This window comes from Aspergillus aculeatinus (genome assembly GCF_003184765.1).
Source record: "Aspergillus aculeatinus CBS 121060 unplaced genomic scaffold BO66scaffold_86, whole genome shotgun sequence".
Taxonomy (NCBI): domain Eukaryota; kingdom Fungi; phylum Ascomycota; class Eurotiomycetes; order Eurotiales; family Aspergillaceae; genus Aspergillus; species Aspergillus aculeatinus.
This window is the reverse complement of record NW_020291555.1, coordinates 1-26,020: the sequence shown is the minus strand read 5'-3', so window position 1 is coordinate 26,020 and position 26,020 is coordinate 1. Positions and strand designations below refer to the sequence as shown.

Genomic DNA, 26,020 nt, shown 5'->3' with positions numbered 1-26,020 from the left:
AAGTCGGTCCAGACTTTCGGACTTTCAATCACCAGGCCGAATATAAAGCATGCGCATTGCCGCGATGAGCATGTCATTGGAAAACAATGTTCTGCAGCGATCGACACAACCCGCGCCATCATGCCGCTGTTGAAATCAGACCAATCTGTCGTCAAATCAGAGTGCCGTTCACTGTACAACCAGATATGGCACGAACGTTCACCGACGCTTGAATTGGCGCAGTCTGCACTGATGCAACCTTCACCACTTTCACTGACTCTGGAGGAACGAACGCGACTCACATATCAAAGAGCAAGAGCGTTGGCGGATGCACATAGTACTACTCACCCCCCGAGGCCGCCATATTGGAGCAACGTGACTGACTGAAATAGAGTTGACGGTGAAGGATGTGGCGTACTTGACCCCAAATTTCTGGAAGCTACACACGGACATGATCGGTGCTATGGATGGTGGCGCGGTCACCCTGATTAGCATCCAGTATAACCTTTTCGTCGGCACGGTCGCTCCATTCGCTGCCACAAGGCCTGACCTGGCAGTGATCGTGCAGCAGGCGATGAAATTCGATATCTCGTGCGTGCCCCACCCTCTTGTCTTCGATTGATCTTTGGATTGAGTCAACTCATCGGCCGCTCCTAGTGCACAATTCATGCTTACCGAGGTCGGGCATGGCTTGGACGCACGGAATCTCGAAACCACAGCGACTCTACTTCCAAATGGTGGCTTTGAGCTGCATACACCGTCAAAGGCCGCTGCCAAGTGAACAACCCCGAGCCAAGCTTCCCCCGAGTTAGTACTAAGACCTGCACGCAGATGCATGCCACCGTCTACCCCTCGCAACGGCCTCCCCACTATCGCTGTGGTCATTGCCCGACTGATAGTCGAGGGCGAGGACAGAGGAGTCCGTCCATTCCTTGTTCCCCTTTCAGACGGTACTCAGATGTGCACGGGCATCACCTCAAAGTACGTACCCGATGGAATACCCCCGATCTTTGATACTCACGAAGGACCTCGCAGAGCCCTCCCACCCCGAACGGGCGCCCAACCCATAGACCACGCCTTGACCTACTTCAACCGCGTGCAGCTGTCCTCGTCCGCTTTGCTGGGTGATCTCGAGAAGTCGCGAAGCGAACGCGATGATTTCCTGGCAACTATCCACCGTGTATCGGTAGGGACGCTTTTCCTTTCCAGTGGGTGCATCCCACTTCTGAAAATTGCCCTCTACAACGCCAGCAAATTTAGCTTCCGACGGAAGATCCTCGGCCACGATGGGCAGCCGATGCCCGTCATTGATTTTCGCACGCAACACCTCCCCATCCTGCACGCCATTGCACGAGTCCATGTCCTGCAGGCTTTCCTTATCCAGGCAGCAGTGGGATTCCGGGACCCGAAGGTCAATCCGCGCGTACGTCACGCAATCGCAACAGCGTTCAAAGCAGTGGCTATCCACGACTTCCAGACCAGCATAAAAGCCCTGAACGAAGGTTGCGGCTGGCACGGATACTATGAGCGCAACCAGATTCTTCAAGCCGAAGTAAGCAGAGCCGTCATTTTTAGCTCGATCAAATTGTCTAACCTTATTTCTCCAGCTGGAGTTTCGTGCTGTGGGAACAGCTGAAGGCGATATCAGAGTTCTTGCCATCCGTATGTCCAATCCCCTATGGTTGATGACCACCAGCTGATTATCTCATGAAACAGGTTTAGCAAGCGAGCTCTTGATCGGCCGTTACCAGATCCCACCACCTGAAGACCCCGAAAGTCTTCTAGCACAGCATGAGGCAGGCTTGTTTGCGGAGGCGAAGGAATCTCTCGATCTCATCGGCGGGATCCATCGCAGCGAAGCATTCAACCGGACCATCCTTCCCCTAGCCCTTCCATTAATCCAGGCCGTAGGGTATCGGATGGCGATGGAAGCCGCAATCCATGCTGACATCGACCCCAGGCTGCGGTCCCTATATCAAGCTGGAGTAATCAAGGAAGACTCCGCTTGGTTTAGTGAGCAGGGGGGTCTCAGCCGGAAGGAGCAGCGGCATATGGAGTCTCAAGCGGCAGATGCAGTGCTTCCAGAATTAGAAGAATTGGTGGAGGGGACGGGAGCGCAGGTGTATTGCACTGCACCCATGACATCAGATACCCTGTGGGACAACTTTGTCGAAGAGTTGGAGACTTTCTCTGGCAACGCAGTGTGGCCAAAACATGCCCCATAGTTCCTTAGAGTTTCTCAAAGAGAGGTGGATTCGTTAGTCGTGATATCAGCCCGATCCCATACCAATATTCTTGGAGTATATTGAGTCATCCACCCTCATCCGTCCTAAAATGACAAAGTCCCGGAACCTTTGACTGTTGTAAGACGAATACTTTCCTGACCCACCGCCGTCATCTTCCAACAAACCAATCGCGTAGACATCCCTTCCAGCGACACGTTCCTCATTGATGATGCGGACAGCACCCAGGGTTTGTGCGATCGGGAAGCTTCCCTCTTCAAGAATCGCGAGGTCAACGCACTTTTGCAGCCAATCCTGTACTTGCAATCCGCATGTAAGATCATCACACTTGAGGATGCAAGCTAGAAGTAAGCTCGCAATACCGATAGAATAGGTATTTCTGCTAGCACACTCGATAATATCCAAGCCTGCGACAGTACGAAGCAGGATGGTCATCCAGTATGTAGTGACGGCTTGGTGCTTTCGTGGCCGAGTTTCTCGGTGTTCGTCGGACTCTACTCTAGGATAGAGTACTTCTGTGCATTGCATAATTCGCGCTGCACTGTAGTATGCATAGTTGACTGCTGCCTCGTAGGAATGAAATAATAGTGGAAATTCGATCTCAGAAAAACGGCCATGCGGAAGTTGGGGCAGCATATCAAAGGGGAGCCGAGACGGATCGAGGCGAGAATGCCACTCGTCAAGCTTTTGCCCTTCTGCCTCCAATGATGACATGCATTCGTCGACGGTGCAGGCAGCCAGGCTTCGCGCACAGGTTTCTGATAAGACCTGAAGAGTGGCGATCGTGTTCAGCCGGTGCGACTCGCACAGAATGGATACAAGCAGAGTTTTCTGAGCATCGATTGTCCGCAGCACCTGCGTCAATTGCGGTGAAACAGAGAGCGACCTTTGGCTGAGCTGGAGAGCAAACGTGGTGAAGTACATTCTTCGCCACCACATATGGAGTCTTGATGCAAGCCAGGCGGCAATGAGTTCCTTGCCAAGTGCGTCTTTAGATAGGTGTGGAAGCTGCAGATCAATTATCTGGGCAATTCCCTGGCAATGCCATCCGAACCCTCGGAAGTTTCCCATAGCTGTCTCCATGAAGCAGAAGAGCACCAGTATGGCCAAGGTTGTCAATGGTGACGATGCAGCCTTTGCTTGTAAGGTTCTTGCAGTTTCGCCAACCGCGGAACTGTAGTACCGCTGGCTGGATAGTTGATGAGTACGATTGGGCAAGATGATTAGTCTGCCCTGATTTGTGTGGCCCTCCGGAGAGCGTCGGCTGACGTTGCAGGATGCCAAGGCAAGGAGGGAGTGTTTTAAAACATTATCTGTGTGAAGGATGGAGTTGATGCCGTGGAAGAGACGGCCCAGAGCATCGATACATGAGCTTTCCCAGTAGTTGAGGTAGAAGTATTCACTTTCGACGCTTCTGAAGTCAATCACGGTGTCGATGTGCAGGAAAGACTCAGCTGAGGCAAGTCTTCGCAACTCATCTGCAGCTCGGTCAGGATCTTCTTGGGTTTGTGCTTTGCAGACGCTCAACGGGACCACCTGTTCCGACTTGCGGGTTGCTCCGCTAGCTTCGTATACCCGCAAACTGGATGGTGAAGTAGACTTGTAGAATGGCTGCCATCGCACACGCTGAAGGGAATTCGATACAGCTCTGTGCACAGAGGCAGTTCGATTGCTGAAGCTGAAGCTTGGTGACACTTGTTCGCAGGTCTTGCCTGCACGGGTACATGCCCCGCATGATGGCTTAATTTCATCACACTACGGGGATCAGTGAGGAGAACGAGTCAAGCAATCATGAGGACGAACTTTGACACGGCGCTGGCGACATAGCTTGCAGCCTGTACGCGAGCGGACTATGCTGGTCTTCTTCGGTCGAGGCGGTGCGGGTCTGTACATCGCACCATCTGACCGGAAGACTGACTGGACGGTGCGTACTTCCTGTCAAGAGTCGCACTGACGCTAAGAAGGTTTATTTTCCGATGTAGTTGAGACAATGACAAATAATCCTCATATGCAGTGCACTATTGAATATTGAATGGAGCGATGAAGTGCCGGTGAGTAGTAGGAAGCTGGACCGAAGATCGGAGCCGAAGCGAATGTCGAATGACAAATGACTAAGCCGAATCCACCTTCCTGATTCAGTGCGCGGGAGCGAGCTCGCTCCAGGCTCTCTCGGCTGCCGCCTTCCAGCTTATCCTCTGCCAACTCCCTCCACATAATCGTACATACGAGTACTTCCTTGTTCCGCACATCGCTCTAAGACTGTGAAGAGTAGTGGGGTATGTCCTGATATGTCTGCCTGAAGCTTTCAAGATGAGTTGACAATGTTCAGGGGCAGATGATTGATGTATTATCTCCATCCCGACCAGCCAATGTTGCTTAACCGCGGTGACCCACCTACCAGATTCGGTGTACGGAAGCGCGAGCGGAGCTGATATTGAGGTTATAAAACAGCAGACAATCTCTCCTCAAACCCACATGAGTCTGCCTTATTCCTCATCAGCACACTCATACAGAATGGCCATCACCTCGTTTCCCGCAAGACCCTCCCCCTCCACTGCGGAGCTCAAGCAATTCTATGTCGGCAAAGACATCAACGACGTGCCCAAACCGGCCGTCGTGCTGGACGTGGCCATCATCAAGAAACACTGCCAGGCCATGCTGGACGCAGCCACAGCGCTGAATGTTGGATTCCGCGCCCACGTCAAGACCCATAAAGTCAGACACATCCCTCCCATACCATCCCCCACACCACACCAGAGCTAATTGACCTCCTAAAGACCCCACAAGCCACCCGCCTCCAGGTAGGCGAGTCGAGCCAAGAGGTCAACCTGGTCATCTCCACGGTCCTCGAGGGCGAGATGCTCGTGCCCCTGCTCCAAGAATTCCAGCGCGCCGGGCGTTCCGTCAACGTGCTGTACGGCATCCCCCTCGTGCCGTCGCAGGTGCCCCGTCTCGCCGCACTCGCCCGCCTACTAGGCGAGAAGAGCATCTCCGTCATGATCGACCACCCGGACCAGGTCGATCTCCTCGCAACATTCCGTGAAGTCTCCGGCCACGCCGCCTGCATATTCCTGAAGGTGGACTCCGGGTACCACCGCGCGGGGCTTCCGCCGAACAAGCTCAACAAAAACGGGCTGCTGGAGAAGGTCGCGGCCGCGGAGGAGCAGGGCCACGCGTCGCTTCTGGGGTTGTACTCCCACAACAGCTTGAGCTATTCGGGATCTACGCCAGAAGAGTTGATGGCATATCTGAATGAGGAGATTTCCAGCTGCAGGGAAGCGCTGAAACAGAACCTCCAGCTGCTCCCGACCGACCGGGAGTTGGTCATCAGTGTCGGCGCGACGCCGCAGGTGGTTTCCTCGCAGCACCTGTTGCATGAATCCCTCAGTCCCGGAGCCCGGGCGCTGAGGAACCTCCTTCACGGCCCAGACCACGACGTCAACGCGAAGGTCAAGGTTGAGCTTCATGCGGGCGTGTATCCGTTTCTCGATATGCAGCAGCTGGGGACCAATGTGCACAAGACACGGGATGCCGAGAGCGAGATCGGCATCTCCGTGATCGCTGAAGTGTGCAGCGTCTACAACAATGGGGAGCGTTCGCAACCTGAAGCGCTGGTCGCGGCAGGCTCCTTGGCTCTGGGGAGAGAGCCGGCCGCCTCGTATCCCGGGTGGGGGCTTATCAGTGCTTGGAGACGGGAACCGGGCGCTTCCCGACTCCTTGTGCAGCGCATCAGCCAGGAGCACGCTATCGTTGCTTGGGAGGATGAAAGCGACCAGTCAAAGATCCCTCTCAAGCTTGGCCAGTCTGTGAAGATTTTCCCCAACCATGCGTGTATCACCGGTGCCCTGTATGGATGGTATTTGATTGTAGATTCCAGTGAAGATGGCGATGGGTCTAGGATTATTGACGTATGGCCGAGAATCAATGGCTGGTAAAATATATCGATATGAAGCATTTTTTCCTTTTCTTTCACAAAGCTTGCCATCATCCAATCACCTATAGACTGCGTACTGTACAGTACTTAACTGGAATCTATCGAACCATACCTTACTGTACCACTCCTGAGTCGATACAAAATCCCCACCGCGGTCCCGGCCCCAGCGGCCAATCAACGTCTCCAGAATGGGCCAATTCCCCCCACAGTTCTTCTCTTATCATCACAACCTCCGCTACTCTTCCCCATCACACTACACCTTTCAGCCCGGAGCGATCCATGACTAGTCCCTTAGACCTCTATTTCTCTCCCACGACTAACTCCCCGGGGCTTCTAGAATACAACACGAAAGTCAGCCCAAATGCCGGCGACTAAACGGCTACGCACCGAGCCCATCGTGCGGGTCCGGACGGGGTGCTGGGCCTGCCGACGGCGCAAGAAGAAGTGCGACGAGGCGAAACCCGTCTGCGGGGGCTGCGTGCGCAACAAGCTGACCTGCCAATGGCCATCGAGTGTGCTGGGGGTCCCCAGCGCGACTACGCTTAATGCCTTGACTGCCGCTACGCCCACCACTACATTCTGCCCCGAGAGCCATGCGCAACCACGCCCCGAGCATATCGCCCGAACGCAGACCCGCGTCTCCAGCTCTCCTGAGACACCCTCATCATCGTCGTCCCCACCACCAGCAGCAGTACCATCGTCAGCATCCCCCGACTCCGAACTATCTCAGGAGGAGATCCCGCGCGAGATGGAGCTGCTCGAGGACGAGAACAGCAATCCCCACACCACCCCAGGCTTCACTACCACCGGCTCACAATCTACCGCTACCATCCCCACGCCCGCTCCAGACCGCACAGCCACGACAACAGCACTCACAACAGTAGGCCACGCGCTCCCGCGCGCGATGTCGATGATGCCCAACCACGGGCTGGACGCGTACCAGCTGCTGAGCCACTACATGGCGACGACGGCAGACTGCATGGCCAACGGGTCGACGCCGATCAACCCGTTCCTGGTGCAGATCGTGCCGCTGGCGTTCAGCAGCGACCTGCTGCTGCAGCTGGTGCTGACGCAGAGCGCGGCGCACCGGGCGTTCCGGCGGCTGAACGACTCGGACGAGGTGGCGCAGAGCCACTACACGAAAGCGCTGCAGCTGTTCCGGAAAGGGGTGACCGAGTTCATCGACGGGCAGGAGTCCAACCCGCTGATTCTGACGGTGGGGGCGCTGGTGATGTGCTTCACTGAGGTATGGCATGCACCACTCCTGATTTACTAGTACAGTACAGTACAGTACAGGTACATGTTTTCTCTCTCTAGATGAGCCCTGTTTGGTTAATGCCCCGCATATGCAGACGGCGAAAGGCGACATGAACGGCACCATCTTCGACCACCTCTCCGCCGCGCACTCCCTGCTGATCCGGCTGCTGGGCCACCACCACCAGGCGGCCGATGCAGCCATCCCCAAAGACCTCAGGGATTTTGTGATCGAGTACTACACCTACACGGCGGCGGTGAGCATGATCTCCATCGACGCCCGGGTCAGCCAGCAGGTGCTCCTGAACTTCGACCTGGAGCAGAGCGCCCGCCAGCTGCTGGAGGTCGGGTACGTGGGGAATCTGTGCGGGTGCTGGCTGGAGTTGCTGTTGCTGATCCCCTGCATTTTCGACCTCGGGCGGCACTGGATGATGCTGCCTCCGACGGATGATCCGGATAGTGGGGAGCAGCCGGCCATCGTGCCGACGGCGGACGAGATCGCCATGTATGGGTCGCTGCAGGCTCAGATCATGCGGTGGGCGCCGCTCGCGTCCGTCTCGCCCGAGGTGTTTCTGGCGGGCCGGATCTTCCAGCAGGCGATGCTGCTCTACCTGTACACGGCGCTGGGCGGGCCCCGCCACTTCGCGCGGTCGAAGACGGGGATGCATCAGATGCTGGTCGAGACGGCCATCGCCGAGGCCATGTCGTATCTGACGCAGCTGTCGGCGACCGCCCGCATCAACTCCGGGCTCTGCTGGCCCATCGCCGTCGTCGGATCCTGTCTGTCCCACCCGGACCACCAGGAGAACCTGCGACAGCGGTTGACGACGATGGTGTCTACGTTCGGGCTGGGGAATATGCACCGCACGAAGCTACTCCTCGAGCACATGTGGCAGATGCCGCTGGAGGAGGCGGGGCCCTGGAACATCTGTCGAGCGATGGAGCAGAATCAAATCTGGATATCGTTTGCATAAACAAGGAAAAAACTACCGTCTACCGTCCACGGCGTCTCGATTCTAAATATACACTAGTTTCATGACTCATCGCAGCATCCCTCCTCCACAAGACCAGCTTGGAAAAGCGCAAGCGGGAATACCTGGTTCTAAGAGGCCTGGTTCTTGGGGGCCTCAGTGGCGGGACCCTCCGGGGTGACATAGGCCTTGGTGAGACCGCCGTCCACCACAAAGTCCGCGGCATTGACGAAGCTGCTCTCGTCGCTGGCCAGGAAGATGACTGCGTGGGCCTGCTCGATGGCCTCGCCGAAGCGACCGGTGGGGAAGTGGACCTCGCGGCGGAAGCGCTTCTCCTTGTCATCGCCGAGCCAATCCTGCAACAGGGGGGTGCTAGTGCCATTGTCAGCCCAAGACGCTCCACCAATCTCAATCCGCACATCAAGGAAACACTCACTTCAAAGGAGCCGGACACAGCGAGTTAAATCGGAATCCTACACATCAAACCAAGCACGATCAGCAATCCACCCCTCAGCACACGGGAAACCACATACCTTCTCTCGCATGCACAATCGCCAACTCGCGGGTCATGGCCAACACGGCGCCCTTGCTGGCCGTGTAGGCCAACTGCGGCGTGGCGGCGCCGACTAGCGCCACCATGCTGGCCGTGTTGATGACGCTGCCCTTCTTCTTGCCGTGCTTGCGCAGACTCTTGACGGCGTGCTTGCACCCGAACCACACGCCCTTCACGTTGATGTTCATGGTCAGGTCCCAGATGTTCTCGGGGGTCTGCTCGCTGTCGCCGTCCTGGGCGTGCATGATGCCGGCGTTGTTGAACATGACGTCGACGCCGCCCCAGGCGTCCAGGTGGGCGACGGCGGCCTCGACCTCGCTCTCCTTGGACACGTCGACGGTGCGCGTCTCGACGCGGCCGTCGTGCTGGGGCACGACCTCGCGCACCTTGGCGAGGGCCTTCTCGAGCCCCGGCCCGCTGACGTCAGTCATCAGGACGGACGCGCCCTCGCGGAGCATGAGGATCGTGGTCTCGAGGCCGATGCCGCTGTGTTCGGGGTCATCGGTCAGCTTGTCTTTGTCTTTGCTCTTGGCTTTTTGAGCGATCCCATCTCGAGTATATCGTCACAGCAAAAGAGGAAGACGGGGGGGAAGGGGGGGGACACCATACCCCGCCGCACCGGTAACGATAGCATTCTTGCCAGCAAGTCGTCCAACCATTGTGTCTGTCCTTCGATTAATCCTTCCTTTGATTCAGTAGCGTAAATCCAAGTCCTTGATCGTGTAATTGAACCGATATTCCGCAGATATTGGACCCCCGAAGTGAAAGTGCAGGATGAGATTGCGCGTGGAAGATAGAAGTGTGCGAAAGAAGAGACCCCGACCGTGGGACCGCTTTAATATGCCCGGCCTCCCTTCCTCCCCCCCTCGCCGCCGCCAAAGCTACTACCCTTCCAACCTTCCCCCCACCAAGTTACCCCCCACCCCACCTCTTCACCTTCACCGCCCGGATACCGCGCTTCGGGGTGTTCCACGTGTTCGCTGCGCCGCGCTGCCAGAGACGATGGACACGTGATTTGCCCCTCGGGGAAAGTCGATTCATGGACCGGATTAGAGGATATTCTTCGGTAAAATGCTATTGTTTTATTTTTATTTAATTTGTTTTTATCAAAGGATGATTCTTATCGCTAAGAGAATTGATTAGGACAGGGACCGGATAACTTACTGTACTGTAAGTTACCTCGGATGGAGGGGTAAACTGTAAAATGCTGAGCTTGTTACTGTGACTGTGTGCGATAAGCGATAAGCATGCGACACGACACGGGAAGTCGGGTCCGTGCCCCGGGCCCGCTGTGCTTTGCTTGCCTGCCGGGGGAGCGCGGTCCGGGACCGCGCGGCGGTTCAATGGGAGCTTCAAGCTACCTAGTCTAGTAGTAAGCTTAGCTTCATTAGCTTATCGGGTGCTTTGCTGGGTTGCTCGGAGGATACTAGGTAGGTTGGGGTTGGTTGTCAGGGGGGCATTTTCTTGCAGTAAGTAGTTGGTGAGGGTTGGTTCGGAGGGGGAGCTCTGGAGGATGATGGTTTATATTGAGGATTGAGGCTGTTTATCTGGTGGTCGAGGAGGGAGAGGCAAGGCAAGGGGGGAGGGAGTTCGAGTGCCCGGGATCCCTGCGACGGCTTCATGGGGAAACTCTTCTAGCATACGAGGAGATTTGTTTGTAGCAGTTGTGCTGGACTATGGGGATATTCTTGCAAGGGCTACGGGACCAGATTGTCGGCAAGGTGTGAGAAGTACGAGGTGAGAAAATGGACACACTGCTCACGTGCGATTACTACCCAGTCTATCTCATCAACCACACATAACTCATTAAATCGCATCAACCGCCCAGTTTACTCTTCCTTGATATGGAAGCTCTTCATCTTGTAGAACCCGTCGTAAGCCTTGGGGCCCAGCGTGAACCCCAGACCCGAATTCTTCCATCCGATCCACGCGAGATCCTATTCCCAAAATGTTAGCACATGCGTTTCTTACAGATGGATTTCCCAAACATACCGGACTGGGATAGTCGCAACGGTTCAAATACACCGTGCCCGCCTCGACATCGTCAATCAACTCCTCGCCCCTCTTGATATCCTTGGTCCAGATGCTCGCCGTCAGACCGTAGTCGCTATCGTTCATCAGGTCGACTGCCTCCTCGTCCGAGGAGACCTTCATGATGGGGAGCACCGGGCCGAACGTCTCGTGCTTCATGACCTGCATGTCGTGCGTGGCATTGATCAACACCGTCGGTGCCAGGTAGTTCCCCTCCGCGGGTAGGTTCTGGAATGTGGGGTTCGATGGCGTCACGTCCACCGCGCCCTTGGACAGGGCATCCGTGATGTGCGACTGGATGTTCTTGACGGCGAGGCTGGAGATCACGGGGCCGGTCGTCGTGGATTGATTGTGGGGGTCGCCGACTTTGTAACTGTAGGTTCAAACAAAACATTAGCCATCGCGATTGGGGATTGTTGGAGGGGTTCAACGAGGAAAGGGGCCCTACCCGGCCAGTTCCTTCTTCACCTCCTCCACAAACGCATCGTGCACGTCCGCATGCACGTACACCCGCTCGATGGCGCAGCAGCTCTGGCCCGAGTTGAACACCGCCCCGTCGACGATGTTGGCGGCCACGGAGGCCAGGTCGGCGTCGGGTCGCACGTACGCCGGGTCGTTGCCGCCCAGCTCGAGGTTCACCGGCACCAGACGGCGGGCGGTGGCCTCGCGGATGCGCAGCCCCCCTAGCGTCGAGCCGACGAAGGAGATGAGCTTGATCTGGGGCAGTTGGGCGATCTCGTCGAGCACGTCCGCGGAGCCGCAGTGGATGACCTGCAGCACGTGGTCTGGCAGACCGGCCTGGGCAAAATAGGAGGCGAGCCGTTCGCCGAAGATGGGGGTCTGCGGGGAGGGCCGGAGGATGACGGTGTTTCCGCTCAGCAGGGCGGGGAGGAGGGCGTTGACGGTGATGAGGTACGGGTACTACCAAGCTTAGCATCGGCAACAAACTCGGCAAAAGCTGATTTGCCACTGACAGGGGCAGGGGTAAGGTAACTCACATTCCAGGCGGTCGAGATCAGAACAGGACCAACGGGTTCCTTCTTGATGAAACGCCGGAATCCGCTCTCGGGGGTGCCGGGGAGGTTCTGCAGGCTCTCTTCGGCGATGTTGAGCAGGTAGTCGGCGCGCTTGCGGAAGGTGTCGATTTCCTTGCCGGTGTAGGCGATCGGGCGGCCCATTTGAGTCGTCAGTTCGGCGGCCAGCGTGTCTCGGTCGGCGACGATGAGATCCAGCGCTTTCACGACAATCTCCTTCCGTTGGGCGAGGGTCGTTTTCTTGTACGTGCGCAGTGCATCTTGGGACGCTTGGACGATTTTCCGGGCTTCTTCGAGAGAGGTGCCGGGGTGCTCGAAGATGACCTTGTTCGTCGAGGGGGAAAGCGTACGGATCTGGTTCGTCATCTTGGATATGTTGCGGGTGAGTCTCAAATCTGTGGAAGCAACAATCGACCTGGATGAGATTGGGATGGGGGTTGGGGAATCGGTAAGTGGCAGCTGGGATGAAGAGTTCAGGTTGTTATAATCGGACGATAAGAGGTGTGGGAGGGGCAAAGTGGGCACGCATGCGATTGGCGCGCTCCATCGGCGGAGGCGCGGTCTGGCGGTGGGGCTCGACGTAAGGATGCATCGATGTGGCGGGGAGGGGGAGAACACAATGGAATCATTAGGCATGCTCCTCAGGGCTAAAGTAAATGATTGAGTACTCAAATTCTACAGGAAGCAATTCTTCAAATCAATCCAACATGCCCAACGCAAATCGGGTCATCGTTTCCGCAACAAACACCCCGTCATGCGGCTTATCGACCCGCGACATGCCATCCTTGTAGAAGCCCTCCTCGAACACACCGCGCTCATAGCGTATCTTGAGAATCGAGCTGACCATGAAGTCGTTATACTCTGGGTGGCCTTGAACAGTCAGGACTTTTTTCGGGATGTACAAACCCTGGATACCACAGATCAGACTGCTACCCAGGTTGACACATCCCGGCGGAACTTCCAAGACAACATCACGGTGCATCATCTGCAAAGACTGTACATCGTCAGTACCTAATTTTCCAATAGAGCAATCCAGCCGACATACAATCTCATTCTTCCCAAAAAGCTGCCTCCCTACACTGGTCAAGTAGAACGGCTCGACGGCCACCTCCCATCCAGAGACACTGGGGCCAACGCGTGCCCCCAGAGCCCGCGCAATGATCTGGTGGCCGAAGCAGATTCCGAGCATGGGTTTGTTGTGCACGGTATAGCAATCTTGGACGAAGCGGACCAGCGTGAGTATCCAGGGCTCATCTTTGTAAGAGTCGTGTTCTAAGCCGTGTCAGCACCGTCTTCTGAATAGTAGTTGGCTTGCCTTACTGCTGCCGGTCAGGAGTACGACGTCGAAGTCTTCGGGTTTGGGGTACTCGGCAAATGGTAGTACAACATTGGTCTTTGTCAACTGCAGTTTCACGGGAGTCTCAATCTTCTGAAACCCCTCCTTCAGGTGGTTCTCAAAGATATCCCCGTAGGTGCCATATTGGGTGAGAATGGGATCCACTGGCGTGTCGCATTCCAGGACAGCGACTCGAAGAAGTTGGGTCATCATGCTTGCGGTTGTGATTGTGGTGTTCGCCAGTCCCCGCTAGTGCATAGTGAAGCACTCACTACGCCCATCTTGACTTTTTATACCAAATTCTTACAAGCTATACCAACAACCGCGGTTCGAATGAATTCCTTGCTGGGCTCCCCGGTGACACCTGAGGCAACTGGCAAGATGACTATTACGTAACAGGCCTTGGGTCAAAGCATCACGTGGCTCCTCCCCAACCCCGACCCCTCACGAGCGATAAGCGATAAGCGCGGACCCGTGGCTTGCCCCGCAGCAGCGCGGTCCGAGGTGTTTGGGAGCGCGCGCGGTAGCTGTATAGCTCCAACTTCCCCAGTCCTGGAGCCGTCACTTTCGGGGCCAGTATCGCCAAATCAGTCTTTGCCATTGAAGACGGCCAATTTGATTGCCGCGCGATGGAGCTCCAGTGGGTCTTTGTACCATGCTGTCGCAAGCATTGCGACCGTCGTCGGGGTCACGCGCAGACGCTGCTGCGACTGCCTTTAAAGTCCTCGCCTCGCCTTTCCTTCCTCCTCTCCATTTCTGGTTTCCACACTTTTGCGACTCACTACAGAAGATACCCGTCGCGATGACATCCGCAGCCATCACCGCGGAGGACCTCCCCGGCCTCCTCGCCAACGACATCAAGGTCAAGGTCGCCGGCATCGACTGCGACGGCATCCTGCGCGGCAAGGTGATGTCCACGGAGAAGTTCTTGGGGATCGCGCAGAAGGGCTTCGGGTTCAGCTCCGCCGTGTTCGGGTGGGACATGCAGGACGTGCTGTACACGACGGAGGCGAAGATCGCGCCCGCGGACTCGGGCTACGTCGACTTCATTGCCATCCCGGACCTGCACTCCTTCCGGCGCATCCCGTGGGAGGACAACATCCCGTTCTTCCTCGTGCGCTTCGTCCAGAACGACCAGCCCGTCTCGGCCGACGGGCGCAGCATGCTCCGGGCGGTATGCGATCGCCTCGCCGCGGAAAACTGCCAGGCGATGGCCGGAGGTATGGCCGCCTGCAGGTTGATGGTGGACTGGACTTTGACAAAATGCTGACCCCAGAGACAGTGGAGCTAGAGTTTATGAACTTCCAGACCCCCTCCGAGGACGGGTACGGGGCGAACGGCTCCCAGATCCGCGACATCGCCGCCTTCCTCGATAAGAATGCCCCCGGGGCGCTGCGCCCGCTCACGCAGGGGAGCTTCTCCTACAGCGCCACCAGGCCGGTAGCGTACAAGAAATACTTCTACGATATCTTCGACACCAGTGCACAGTTCAACTGCGGGATCGAGGGCTGGCACACGGAAGGTGGACCGGGCGTATACGAAGCAGTGAGTTGGCCGTGATTGCGGACGCGAGTGTCTGTGCGAATGCTCACAATCCCCAGGCGCTTAAGGTATCCCCCGCCAGCGAGATGGCAGATAAGGTGTCTCTATTCAAGTACGCACGCCCCTGAGCCGCCCCACACTACCCACCGCAAACTGACAACCCCCACAGACTCCTGGCTAAATCCGTCGGCCTCGAGCACGGCATCACGCCGTGCTTCATGGCGAAGCCGATGCAAGGCCAACCGGGGAGCTCGGGCCACATCCACATCTCGCTGTGCGATCTGGCAGGCCGGAACCTGTTCGCGCGCGGGACCGAGACCGAGACGCCGACCCCGGACCCCGCCGCCCCCTGGGCCGATGCCGCCGGCCTGTCGGCGCTGGGCCGGCACTTCCTGGCCGGCCTGCTGGAGGCGCTGCCGGACCTGATGCCGCTGTTCGCGCCGACGGTCAACTCGTACAAGCGGCTGGTCGAGAACTTCTGGGCGCCCGTCCACGTCAGCTGGGGGCTGGAGGACCGCATGGCGTCGATCCGGCTCGTCGCGCCGCCCGTCTGCAAGCCCGCCGCCACGCGCTTCGAGGTCCGCATCCCCGGCGCCGACCTGCACCCGCACTACGCGCTCGCCGCCCTCCTCGCCGCCGGCTGGCGCGGCGTCCAGCACAAGCGCGAGATCCCCGTCCCGCCCGTCGCCGCCATGAAGGCCGCCAACACCCGGCCCGCCCGCCTCCCCAATACCCTCGAGGAGGCGCTGCGGCGCTTCCACGCCCCCGACAGCATCGCGCGCGAGATCCTGGCCCCCGAGTTTGTGGATTTCTTCACCGCCACGCGCGAGCATGAGCTGCGCGTGTGGCGCGAGGCCGTTACGGATTGGTAAGTTTCCCTTGTCCTTTGTGAGACTGCGGTGTTGATTGACGGGGTGTACAGGGAGTTCAAGCGGTATATCGAGACGGTATAGCTGGGTGTGAATGTGAATGTTGCGCGGCACTGTAGATTATGAAGAACATGAGAGATGAATACCATATACATACTACGTACATAGTACCTGCATAAGAGGTTAAATTAGCCAGTGGGGGTGTGATTCGGAAGAAGTTGGAACGTTACTTAGACCCTGGGATATGCTCGACTATGAGATTACTATGTATTAAGCTTGGAGGAAAGATAGGGAATCAATAACCACCACTACACATTAAGAAGAAAAAGACACGCGAGTCATCTCGCACAATCTGGAATCAAAAGATAATTCAAAACCATGAGATACAGAATGCAGATATCGAGGGTATAGAAAATGCCAGTGGAGAAATGGGGCCCCGGGTGGTGGTGGTGGGGGGGCTCAGTCATCACTTTTCGGCTCGGGCTCGTCCTCGACAGTGGCAGCGGCGGGACTTTTGCTATTCCCGTTACTGGGGGTGTTGTGGTCGTCATCATCATTATCGGGATGCTCGTCGCCCACGGCACCGTCGTGGTCTCCGTCGTCATGGTGGTGACCGTTCTGCTGCTCCTCGCCGTTGCGCTGCACGTTCTTGCCCTTGTTGTCGCCGTCGCCCAGCGCCTTTTCGGGGACGAGATCGCCCGCCTCGGTGCCGGACTCCTCGACCATCCCATTCTTGCCGCGCTGCTTGGCGCGCGCGCGGCGGATCAGCCGGTTGTGGTAGTCCTTCCGCTCGGCCTCCAGGTCCTCCTCGACGATGCGGCGGGCGGCCTCGCGGCCGACGACGGGCAGGCGGTCGACGCCGGGCGGCGCGGCGCCCGGCGGCACGTACTTGGGGTCCAGCAGGCCCAGCTGCACCAGCACGCTGGCCTGGTCCCAGTACATGTGCTCGGAGTACAGGCGGCCGGCGCGCAGGCTGACGATGCTCACCAGGATGAGCTCGACGCGCTTGTGCGTGGGCGGGATGCCCGGCAGCATCCACGGGATCTCCTCGGAGTGCTCGAACGAGGCGTACAGCTCGTCGACGACGCGGTCCGCGCCCACCGTCCGCGAGATCAGCCGCAGCCGCATCGACGGCGGCAGCTTGCGCAGGAAGTGGTGTTCGTAGAAGCGGCGCAGCGCGTGCGCGCCGATCCCCCCGCTCATCGTCGGCGCCATCGTCACCGCCGGGTTGAGGTGCGAGACGTACGGCTCGACGGTGCCTTTGAGGTTCATGGAGAAGAAGCGCGCTAGGTGGAGGGGAGTGTGTTAGTGTTGGTTGTGGCAAGGTGGTTGAGGCAAGGTGGTTGGGGCGAGGTGGTTTGAGTCAAAAGGCCGTACGCACCTTCCAGATGCTCCTCCCATCGCGACTCCAGATCCAGGTCCTTCCCGAACGCCTTGCGCAGCACCTGCAGCGTGCGGCTCCACGCCAGATCCGACGCCAGCCGGTCGTATTCCTCCAGGTCGCTCTCGGCGAACCCCGGCTGCACCGAGGCGTACGTGAACGTCGGCCAGCCGATGTTCAGCCGCTCGCCCGTGCCGATGCCCGGGTTGATCTTCTTGGTCGTCCGCTTCTTCTTGCCCTGCAGCCCCAGCGCCGTCGGGATGGTGATCATGTCCACCGTGTTGCCGGCCAGGTGGCAGAGCACCCGCAGTTGCACCGAGTAGCGGTTGCGCGTGTCGGGGATCGTGGTCGGGTAGTAGGCGATCAGCGCGGCGAGACGGCTCGCGTTGGTCGGCTTGAGGAAGTAGTCCATGCAGAAGGAGGCCGCGTCTCCGAAGGCTGAGTTGGAAGAATGAGATGTCAGTCCGAAGGCGGGATCGCCACGGCGTGTGCTTACCGATGATCGCATAGTTGTCCCCCACCCCCAACCCATCTTTCACCGTCCGCAGTCGAGCCGCGTAGTCCTTCCCGCCGTTGTTGAACGGCACGTACACCACATCGAACCCCTCGTCCGCCCACGCGCGAATGGTCTGGGTGTCGAACTCCTCGGTCTCGGCCGTGATGCACACCCGCGCCGTCCCGAGGTTCGCGTTGTTGTAGATGAAGCCGGATGCACCGGGGGCGTTGATGGATATCGAAGCCATGGTCATTGGGCCTTAGCCTTGTTGTTGTTGCTGTTGTTGTTGTGATTCTCGAAGATAATACCAGTAGATGTAGTGTCTGCCAAAAGGACAAGGCGAAAAACAAAAAGAAGGTCTGACTGACAGCTGTCTCTCCCCCTCTTCTACCATGGACGCCCAGGATCTACAAACATTTTATGGAATGGAGGACGCCTACGTCACTGCCTCCTCCCCGTCCCGTTCCGCATACGTCATTGCCGCCCGGCAAGCCAGGATCAGCTGATGGTCAGGCCTATATGAGATTGGTAGCCCAGTATTCCAGTCTGCCATTTCATTCGAAGGGGATCGGAGCATTTGGTTGCTTCCCTGGTTTTTGGGATGTTGTTATAGATGTGTTGTTGCTTTCAGTAATGATGGTTCCCAACGGTCGGGCATTCCTTGGGATGAGGGAAACTTAAATGGTAGATGGGAATGTTGCACCCTCAGGCAGAAAGGGTGATTGCCTGGATCATGGATCGGCTGGGCCGCATCGGGTTTAGGCCCGTTGGGAGCTCGGAGCTGTCATCGGCCGGGTCTCGCTCCGATTGCCGGATTGGGTTGTATACTTAGTTAGGTACGGTAGCCTCGGCACTCACCGCCTGAGCCTCCAAGAGTCCAGCTCTCCTTGGTGCCCTGTGTTTATCTTGTGCTGGTCCAGTTGTCAATTCGTGTGTTGCAATCATGTGAAAAATACCTTTCCAGTCACACCAGTGCGATATATAGCGCCTTCGTTCTCTTCTCACTTTGTCAATCCTGGGATATTCATAGAAATTCTGTTGCAATTGCAGTCAACTATGGCGACAGATTGTCCGTGCAGAGTTATCAAGAGCTACCACAAGAAGCTTGACAGCAGACTGCAAATCACATCTGATAAGAAACTCCAGCATTTAAATCGCGGCAAGTCGGGGTAGAACCCTGCGGACAACAGAGCTATCCCCGTGGGAAGTCCGCAACGTGCTGCAGGAAAGAGAGGGGTAAATGCGGAAGATCAATGCTCATCTTGTGTACTTCACTCCGTATGTACCGAATACCGACGTGCAGAGGCAGCGACTCTACGTACTGGTCGTGGATGGCGTGATGTCCTCCAGAATACATTATCTTTCATGCAGGGTATTCCGGGTATTTCTAGAAGAATGGTCGATGGCGGGATACAAACAATCTTTATTTGAGGTCCCACCAATTGCAGGAAGCCAGACCGCTTAGCTGGTAGCCTCGATAAGCTAAGGAGGGACTAGTTAGGAAAAATGGTGAATAATCTAGACCCATCGGCCGTGGTGGAGCCGGGGTAGAGAAAGAGAGACAAAAAAAAAAAAGCTCAAGACGTCAGGTGCCCTTAGGTTTTTCCCCTTCCATTCTTTAAACACGATAAACTGGGCGAGTACAGTCAGTACCTTCAAAAATGCATTGATCTTTCCCCACCGCAAGATAAGAACGATAAGCTATAGTTAGTTAGTTCAGACGGGGTTATTTACCCACTCCAAATCCTGTTTTTTTGTGTTGTGCTTTTCGAAAATTCCTCCCTCTTGTTTTTCTTCTCCAGCCCTTCATTCACAAATTTTTTTCTTCTCAAGTGAACAACCGCGAAGTAAGGTGGTGGCTGGCGAGAGAGAACTCTCGAACGTTCCAACTTCCCTTCCCGCAAGCCCCGGACCTCCCAAACCCAACCACTTTAACTTTCCTGCCGACCTTCCCTCCCCCAAACCTTGAAGCTGAGACAAGCCCATCCTTCCCGTTTCCCGTTTTCCATTTCCCTTTTCCCTGTCCATTCGTCGTCGTCGTTTGTCCTCGTCCCCTGGCACCAGGCTCTGTAGCCTTGTCGCTCTCCAGACCAATTGCTACACTTATTACTTAGCTTCTGGTCATCGAAAGTACAGTACAGTACCATGTCTTTGGTCCAGCACGTCTCTGCAATTGAGGGTGCGGACCGCGAACCCGATCCTCACGATGATAGCACCATCACCACCGCCGTAACCAGCGAGCACTACGGTTCCATCCGTCGCAAGATCAGCTACGACTTTTTCCCTCCACCTCAGCCACCCATCGAAGAAGAACTGCACTCGGGGACTCCGGCTTATAAAGTCCCCACCGCCACGCGACTAGGTAGGTGGTACAAGACTGGAGTTTGCTTTTGTTGCTCGCGCGAATCTCCCTGTTGACCCCGTCTAGCCCAGGTCGCCGTCACGATTCTGGCATGCTGGTTCGCTGCAGGCATTGTCTTCGGATTCGCAGCGCTCAAGCCGGTCTTGATCGCGGAGGGAGTATACCGGGATCTGTGCACTGACGAAGAACTGCGCGACGGTGTCGATGTGTGTGTGGAACAGGATCTCAGGTGCGTATGGCCCGTTCCGCCAAATTCGCCCCCCTGGAAGGATCATATCCGCTGACTCGAGCAGACTCAACTTCTTCTTCACGGTGAGTTCGATCACAGCCAACGTGTCTGCCTTGCCGGTCGGAACCATCCTGGATCGCTATGGTTCGCGCGTCTGTGGCTTCGCGGGCTGCGTGCTTCTGTCCATCGGCTGTGTGTTGATGGCATATTCGTTCTCGGAGCCCGGGTTCGACGGGTACATCGTCGCGAACTTCTTCCTCGCCCTGGGCGGGACTTTCATTTTCGTGCCTTCGTTTCAGATCACCAATGCGTTTCCCAAGTATGCAGGAACCATTGTGGCCCTGGTCACCGGCGCCTTCGATGCATCAGCAGCTGTATATTTATTCTACCGTCTGGCGTATGACGCCACCGACCGGTCCTTCACCCCCCAGGCATTTTTTACGGGGTACCTGCTGGTCCCCGTGCTTATATTTATCGCCCTTATCACTATCATGCCCGCCCGCGACTATCAGAGCGCGCATCAGTTAGAGATTAGAATCGAAAAGGCGGAGGACGCGACCCGCGACGTGCACGACTCGGATGACGACATCGAGAGTGACTCGGAGCTCCTGCGGATCCGCCGGGAGCGTGCCAAGCGCCGCCTCAACAAGATCCACAAGATTGACGAGGTGCTGGGCGATCGCGACGAGCGGCTGCAGCGTGAGCACCACGAAGAAGAACGCCAGGCGACAAGCGCGGTCTGGGGCGCGCTGCATGGCCAGCCGGCGCACAAGCAGATGCTGACCCCGTGGTTTGTCCTGATCACCCTGATGACGGTGCTGCAGATGCTGCGGATGAACTACTTCATCGCGACCATCTACGCGCAGTACGAGTACATGTTGCAGTCCGCCCCGCTGGCGGCCCAGATCAACAGCTTCTTCGACGTGGCCTTGCCGGTGGGCGGGGTTGTCTCCACGCCCTTCATCGGGATGCTGCTCGACAACCTCAGCGTGCCCTCCATCCTCGGCATCATCGTCGCGCTCACCACCGTGATTGGCATCCTCAACTCCATTCCTGTCCTGTGGACGGGCTATGTGACCGTGACCCTGTTCGTGTTGCTGCGGCCACTCTACTACTCGGCGATGTCGTAAGTTCTTGTCTCGGATATTGACTTTGGATCGGAAGATATACTGATGGGTTCTGAATTTGTGATTCGCAGGGATTACGCCACCAAGGTGTTTGGGTTCGCCACCTTCGGGCGCGTCTACGGAACTATCATCTGCTTTTCAGGGCTCGTCAATTTCTCCCAGTATGGCCTCGATGCCCTCACCCATGGGCCTTTTGATGGCAACCCCATCCCCATCAACATCTTCTTCGCGGGCGCTGGATTCGTCGTGGGGACGGCCCTGGTGGCCTTTGTCTACCTGGCCGGACGGCACATGAAGGAGGAGCAGCGGGACATGGAGGAGAGTGGCGAGCGGCAATGGTTGATTCCGGAGGAGAGCGATGAGGATGTGTATGGGTCTACTAGATAGTCTGTTGTGCCGAGGTTCGAGGGGAACGGAGCTGAACCCGACAAGCGCACAGATGAACGCTCCAGAACATGGTTCTAGGGGTGTCGTGTACATTGTTATATGCGTGTGGGTGTGGTTCTGTGGTTCTGTGGATGAGGCGTTTTTTTGTGTTTCCGACTCGGAAGAATAACGATTGATCTGTGCATAGCAATAGGTAGTTTAGTTTTTCAGTTTATATAGGGCATGGCATTTTGATTTGCTTGAATGAGCTAGCAGCTCCTTGCAGATACCACGCGATTCCGGCCAGACCCTTTGGTCGCCACGCCAGGGCCATGGCAAAGAGTCAGTTGTTCGTATCCGCTCTTGGTCTGGCTGCCAAGGGGAATGCCAAGGGACCGGCATCCATGATTCTTCCCCCCAAACCCCCGCATTCTTTCTCCTGGCCTCCCCATCGCCCAAATCCGGGGAGGGGAAGGTTGGCGACTTGTCTTGCTCCAGTTTTTGTGGGGAACCCCCCACCCCCCCCGCCTTCCCCGGACCATTGCCATTTCTCCTTCCCTTTTCTTCCCCAGACCGAGGTAAATTGTTGACCTGTTGAGCGGTTATTGGATTCGTTGCTCCTCAAGGTCCCGCGAAACTAAGTTTCTTGTTTGGCAGCGACGCCATCAGCTGCGCCGGGTGTGTGGTCTGTGGAGGGGAGACAATGGAGGGAGTCGACTTCGTCATGTAGCCGCGTGGGTGGAGAACGACAGAGAAAGAAGAGAGGGGGGGGAGGATGTAGATTTCCGATTGACTAGTTGACTTGTTCTGCTCTGCTAGGCAGTTTCTTTCTTCTTATCTTTGTGCGACATATAACTACTATTCACTACCCCCGGACCGACCGACATCTACCTACCCCCTGCTTTTTCTAAAATCTCTTCTCATTGCTTTTTTTTTTTTTTTGGTCTTGGCAAGTCGGGCTTTCCATCGATAGTCGCTTTTGAAGATCGAGTTTCCTTTTTTCTTTTTGGTTCTCTCACACCTCTGCACACGCCCGTCATGTCCCCTCCCAGCAGCGAGAAAGGCGGGGCCAGCGTGGACCGCATCGAGGACATCACGCAGGCCAACCCCAGCCCCCACGACGTCGACCACGACGAGGAGTACTCCTACGCGGAGCAGCGCAAGATCATCCACCGCATCGATCGCCGGCTGGTGACCATCACCGGTCTGGCGTATTGTATTTCCCTGATGGATCGGACGAACTTGAGCATGGCTGCTGTCGCGGGGTGCGTTGATGGCCTGGCCTTAGGTCTACCATTCGTGCAGTGCCTGTGTACTGACTGATTGTGCCCTGTCTAGCATGACGAAAGACCTGCAGTTGACGGTTGGGACACGCTATGTGGGTGTTTCCTGGGGCTAGTGGCTCGTGGCTAGTGGGGCTGGTTTGGTGGATGTGCTTGTGCTCGTGCTTGTGCTAACCCCCCGCTGACTTAGTCGGTGATCGTGCTCATTTTCTTTGTTCCCTACGTGATCTTCCAGCCGCCGATGACGGTGGTCACTCGCAAGTTTGGGCCGACGATCTTTCTGGGCAGTATTGTTATCTCTTGGGGGGCGATTTTGGTGGTGAGTTATTCTGTGTCTTGTTGTTTGGATTTGCGGTAAAGGTGGAGTTTCTGATGGTTGTTGGCGTTTTAGGGAATGGGGTTTACGAAGAATTGGAAGCAGATGGTTGCTTGTCGGTTCCTCTTGGGGATTTTGGAGGCTGGTGAGTGGTGTTTGGGGTTTTCCTCGGGGAGGGGTGTGAGGTTGGTGCTGACGATGGCAGGTTATTTCCCGGGCTGTGTGTACCTACTTTCCAGTTGGTACACGAGGTGTAAGTTCTATGTTTCGTTTTGAGGAGTGTGGTTTTGTGCTGACGACGGCGCAGTCGACGTGCAGAAGCGCTTCTCCATCTTCTACCTCATCGGCTGCGTCGCCTCTGCTCTGGCCGGAATCCTCGCGTTCGGGCTGATGCAGATGGAAGGGCTGCAGGGCTTGCGCGGCTGGCGATGGATCTTCATCATGGAGGGTGTCGTACGTATACCTGGGGCACGCAGTTGGCGGCTGGCGGGTTTCTGATGCAGCTGTAGATCACCGCGGTCATCGGGGTCCTCACTCTGATCTTCCTGGTCGACTTCCCCGACCGAGCCCACAAGTCCTGGCGCTTCCTGACCGAGAAAGAAAGCTCCTTCATCGTCCGGCGCATCAACCGCGATCGGTCGGATGGCAACGAAGAGCCCTTCTCGCTGAAGCGGTTCTTGTCTCCCGCTCTGGATCTCAAAATCTGGGGGTTCGCGATGATTTTCTTGTACGCCCCCCCCCTCCGACGGCATTTGCTTCAGTTTGAGACCAAGCTAACAGCCTCCAGCTGCACCACAACCGTCACCTACGCCATCGCCTACTTCCTCCCCATCATCCTGCAGCAAGGCATGGGCTTCAGCATCGGCGCGGCGCAGTGCCTCGCCGCGCCCCCCTACATCTTCGCCGGCATCATCATGTTCGGCGGCGCCTGGGTCGGCGACAAGTACCGCGTGCGCGGCGCCATCGTGGTCTTCAACGCCCTGCTCTGCATCATCGGCCTCCCGATCATGGGCTTCGCGCACGGCAACGCCGCCCGCTACGTCGGCGTCTTCTTCAGCGTCGCCGGCGCCAACTCCAACATCCCCGCCGTCATGGCCTACCAGGCCAACAACGTCCGCGGCCAGTGGACGCGCGCGCTGTCCAGCGCCACCCTGGTGGGCTTCGGGGGCATCGGCGGCATCGTGAGCAGTCTGGTGTTTCGGTCGGAGGACGCCCCGGGGTATCGGCCGGGCATGTGGACTACGATCGCGTGAGTTTTCCCTTCTGCTTTGTCGATGGCTTTGACTGATTTTTTTTTCCCCTTTGGGTAGGTGCAATATTTTGATCCTGGTGATTGTCGGGGCGCTGAGTTGGTGGTTCCGGAAGTCGAATGCCGAGGCAGAGCGCGGACAGAGGGTTATCGAAGGGGCGGAGGATTTTAGGTATACGCTTTGAGTTGATTATCGGGTGGAGTGTGTGTGGTCACTGCGGTGTAGTCGGGAAAGTTAATACTATGTACCTAGACAGGATCCGGCACTGACCACACCTTACCTTGCGATATGTAGTTTATCTTAGTAGTTAGTTACTAACTTTACACGAAATGAATATGATTGCACGCCTTATCGTAGTCCTTCCCCGGACTGACCAGACAGACTAAGCGAAGTTAATCCTGGTCAGCTGCCAGCCAGCCTCAGGCACCCCGCACGACGCCTTATCTTATCAGCTCAGCTCCAAGCAGCAACCCGACTAAACCCGAAAAGGTAACCTACCGTACCGGAGCCGGCCGGATTCCGAGGCCGGGGCAGGCGGGCTCCATTGGCGGAGATTAGCGACTCCCGATGAACATCGAATCGCCCTTTAAGATCCACCGTCCATCCCCGTCTGGACTCCTCTGCTTCGCTTTTGTGCGATTTGCTCGGTTTGGCGTTCCGTTGGACTGGCTTTGTTCCAAGTGGTGGGTTGCCTGGCTGCTGAGGGATTAGTTCGGGTTGCGCCCTTGCAGAGTGCAGAACGTGGGTTTGTGTTGGGACGGTGCGGTGAGTTGAACACCTGTCCGGGTGCTTGGTTTGCATATCTGTTATTCTGGTGGTTGCGAACTCGGCTGATATCAGAACAGAAAACATATCCCGATAGCAATCGTCTCCTCCGGTATCTGCGCGTTATTAAGAGGGTTCTCTGCTTCACTCCCGAGCACCACTGCCTGGTTCCTTGAATCGCCCTCGCTGTCGAAAATGGTATCCCCAATGTACACCCTCTACGTGGGGACCTTCATCCAACTCCCCCGCACCTCCTCCCCGGACGGCAGACATGAGCTCGCCATCACCCGCGGCGCCCTCTGGGTGTCCGCCGCCGACGGCAAGATCAAGGGCTTCGACTGGAGCGTCGCCTCCGAGTCCGACCTGCAGACCCTGCTCAAGCGGCACGGGTGGGTGCTCGCCGGCGCAGGCAGTCGCAGCTGCGTGCGTGTGCAACTGGTGCGCGCTCGCGAAGAGCTGAACGAGTTCTTCTTCCCCGGCTTTGTCGGTATGCCAACCCCCCCCCGTAAACATCATTCCCAGTCCCAAATGAGGACTTCCCGGGGGAGAACCCCCGGACCCCCCTTTTTTTCAGCTTCCTGGTAACCCGCATTCTGGGACTTATGGTCGAGTGTTGCTGGGAAGCTGAAAGAAAGGGGGGTCCGGGGGTTCTCCCCCGGAAGTCTTCGGACCGCCCCTCCCATTCTGTACTGCACTCTG

At 57.0% G+C, this 26,020-nt stretch overlaps 11 protein-coding genes across 11 annotated transcripts; 7 read left to right on the top strand and 4 right to left on the bottom strand.

The window, feature by feature from the left end:
- Positions 1-120: 120 nt before the first annotated feature.
- On the top strand, positions 121-2,204 carry BO66DRAFT_385951 (putative acyl-CoA oxidase; the record flags this gene model as incomplete). Its single annotated transcript, XM_025646162.1, has 7 exons — positions 121-316; positions 372-570; positions 637-756; positions 811-960; positions 1,015-1,531; positions 1,587-1,641; positions 1,696-2,204. 7 exons carry the CDS (start codon positions 121-123, stop codon positions 2,202-2,204), a joined length of 1,746 nt encoding a protein of 581 aa, XP_025498029.1.
- BO66DRAFT_465018 (Zn(II)2Cys6 transcription factor) lies at positions 1,894-4,217 on the bottom strand. Its single transcript, XM_025652482.1, has 3 exons — positions 4,026-4,217; positions 3,846-3,977; positions 1,894-3,758 (listed from the first exon to the last, which is right to left on the bottom strand). Exons 1-3 carry the CDS (start codon positions 4,113-4,115, stop codon positions 2,250-2,252), a joined length of 1,731 nt encoding a protein of 576 aa, XP_025498028.1. The 5' UTR covers positions 4,116-4,217; the 3' UTR covers positions 1,894-2,249.
- A 236-nt stretch (positions 4,218-4,453) lies between these two features.
- Positions 4,454-6,174, top strand: BO66DRAFT_396357 (D-serine ammonia-lyase DSD1). Its single transcript, XM_025648447.1, has 3 exons — positions 4,454-4,499; positions 4,674-4,937; positions 5,000-6,174. The coding sequence occupies exons 2-3, from the start codon at positions 4,737-4,739 to the stop codon at positions 6,155-6,157; spliced, it is 1,359 nt and encodes a 452-aa protein (XP_025498027.1). The 5' UTR covers positions 4,454-4,499; positions 4,674-4,736; the 3' UTR covers positions 6,158-6,174.
- A 272-nt stretch (positions 6,175-6,446) lies between these two features.
- Positions 6,447-8,384, top strand: BO66DRAFT_385945 (Zn(II)2Cys6 transcription factor; the record flags this gene model as incomplete). Its single annotated transcript, XM_025646161.1, has 3 exons — positions 6,447-6,793; positions 6,920-7,402; positions 7,509-8,384. The coding sequence occupies exons 1-3, from the start codon at positions 6,518-6,520 to the stop codon at positions 8,382-8,384; spliced, it is 1,635 nt and encodes a 544-aa protein (XP_025498026.1). The 5' UTR covers positions 6,447-6,517.
- On the bottom strand, positions 8,226-9,702 carry BO66DRAFT_396354 (oxidoreductase, short-chain dehydrogenase/reductase family). The gene is made up of 4 exons (XM_025648446.1): positions 9,544-9,702; positions 8,915-9,420; positions 8,818-8,854; positions 8,226-8,753 (listed from the first exon to the last, which is right to left on the bottom strand). The coding sequence occupies exons 1-4, from the start codon at positions 9,591-9,593 to the stop codon at positions 8,513-8,515; spliced, it is 834 nt and encodes a 277-aa protein (XP_025498025.1). The 5' UTR covers positions 9,594-9,702; the 3' UTR covers positions 8,226-8,512.
- A 979-nt stretch (positions 9,703-10,681) lies between these two features.
- Positions 10,682-13,730, bottom strand: BO66DRAFT_424322 (Aldedh-domain-containing protein). The gene is made up of 7 exons (XM_025650160.1): positions 13,320-13,730; positions 13,045-13,271; positions 12,748-12,993; positions 11,964-12,365; positions 11,414-11,886; positions 10,927-11,338; positions 10,682-10,871 (listed from the first exon to the last, which is right to left on the bottom strand). Exons 1-7 carry the CDS (start codon positions 13,546-13,548, stop codon positions 10,764-10,766), a joined length of 2,097 nt encoding a protein of 698 aa, XP_025498024.1. The 5' UTR covers positions 13,549-13,730; the 3' UTR covers positions 10,682-10,763.
- Positions 13,731-14,137: 407 nt separating this feature from the next.
- On the top strand, positions 14,138-15,830 carry BO66DRAFT_406549 (glutamine synthetase family protein; the record flags this gene model as incomplete). Its single annotated transcript, XM_025649021.1, has 5 exons — positions 14,138-14,555; positions 14,612-14,880; positions 14,937-14,989; positions 15,047-15,745; positions 15,800-15,830. 5 exons carry the CDS (start codon positions 14,138-14,140, stop codon positions 15,828-15,830), a joined length of 1,470 nt encoding a protein of 489 aa, XP_025498023.1.
- A 375-nt stretch (positions 15,831-16,205) lies between these two features.
- Positions 16,206-18,254, bottom strand: BO66DRAFT_475963 (dienelactone hydrolase; the record flags this gene model as incomplete). The annotated part of the gene is made up of 3 exons (XM_025653291.1): positions 17,624-18,254; positions 17,128-17,565; positions 16,206-17,032 (listed from the first exon to the last, which is right to left on the bottom strand). Exons 1-3 carry the CDS (start codon positions 17,874-17,876, stop codon positions 16,206-16,208), a joined length of 1,518 nt encoding a protein of 505 aa, XP_025498022.1. The 5' UTR covers positions 17,877-18,254.
- Positions 18,255-19,768: 1,514 nt separating this feature from the next.
- BO66DRAFT_361446 (putative MFS transporter) lies at positions 19,769-21,955 on the top strand (the record flags this gene model as incomplete). The annotated part of the gene is made up of 4 exons (XM_025645038.1): positions 19,769-19,985; positions 20,052-20,214; positions 20,279-21,340; positions 21,413-21,955. The coding sequence occupies 4 exons, from the start codon at positions 19,769-19,771 to the stop codon at positions 21,726-21,728; spliced, it is 1,758 nt and encodes a 585-aa protein (XP_025498021.1). The 3' UTR covers positions 21,729-21,955.
- Positions 21,956-22,745: 790 nt separating this feature from the next.
- Positions 22,746-24,903, top strand: BO66DRAFT_464986 (putative phthalate transporter; the record flags this gene model as incomplete). Its single annotated transcript, XM_025652481.1, has 9 exons — positions 22,746-22,972; positions 23,046-23,085; positions 23,181-23,309; positions 23,382-23,451; positions 23,512-23,559; positions 23,614-23,759; positions 23,816-24,033; positions 24,094-24,555; positions 24,617-24,903. 9 exons carry the CDS (start codon positions 22,746-22,748, stop codon positions 24,738-24,740), a joined length of 1,464 nt encoding a protein of 487 aa, XP_025498020.1. The 3' UTR covers positions 24,741-24,903.
- Positions 24,904-25,516: 613 nt separating this feature from the next.
- On the top strand, positions 25,517-25,906 carry BO66DRAFT_444211 (chlorohydrolase family protein; the record flags this gene model as incomplete). Its single annotated transcript, XM_025651575.1, has 2 exons — positions 25,517-25,808; positions 25,896-25,906. 2 exons carry the CDS (start codon positions 25,517-25,519, stop codon positions 25,904-25,906), a joined length of 303 nt encoding a protein of 100 aa, XP_025498019.1.
- Between the last annotated feature and the right edge of the window lie 114 nt (positions 25,907-26,020).

Bases quoted from the DNA above. Each gene is read 5' to 3' on its own strand.
- BO66DRAFT_465018 (XM_025652482.1), bottom strand. From the start codon at position 4,115: ATGTACAGACCCGCACCGCCTCGACCGAAGAAGACCAGCATAGTCCGC. The intron at 3,978-4,025 runs GTTCGTCCTCAT...TGATCCCCGTAG, and splicing joins GTCGCCAGCGCCGTGTCAAA to TGTGATGAAATTAAGCCATC. The intron at 3,759-3,845 runs GTGCGATGGCAG...AAGTCGGAACAG, and splicing joins TATCGAATTCCCTTCAGCGT to GTGGTCCCGTTGAGCGTCTG.
- BO66DRAFT_396357 (XM_025648447.1), top strand. From the start codon at position 4,737: ATGGCCATCACCTCGTTTCCCGCAAGACCCTCCCCCTCCACTGCGGAG. The intron at 4,938-4,999 runs GTCAGACACATC...GACCTCCTAAAG, and splicing joins CCCACGTCAAGACCCATAAA to ACCCCACAAGCCACCCGCCT.
- BO66DRAFT_396354 (XM_025648446.1), bottom strand. From the start codon at position 9,593: ATGGTTGGACGACTTGCTGGCAAGAATGCTATCGTTACCGGTGCGGCG. The intron at 9,421-9,543 runs GTATGGTGTCCC...CCCCGAACACAG, and splicing joins ATCGTTACCGGTGCGGCGGG to CGGCATCGGCCTCGAGACCA. The intron at 8,855-8,914 runs GTATGTGGTTTC...TTTGATGTGTAG, and splicing joins GATTGTGCATGCGAGAGAAG to GATTCCGATTTAACTCGCTG.
- BO66DRAFT_424322 (XM_025650160.1), bottom strand. From the start codon at position 13,548: ATGATGACCCAACTTCTTCGAGTCGCTGTCCTGGAATGCGACACGCCA. The intron at 12,366-12,747 runs GTGTTTGTTGCG...AACATATCCAAG, and splicing joins TCGATAAGCCGCATGACGGG to ATGACGAACCAGATCCGTAC. The intron at 11,339-11,413 runs GTAGGGCCCCTT...TTGAACCTACAG, and splicing joins GTGAAGAAGGAACTGGCCGG to TTACAAAGTCGGCGACCCCC.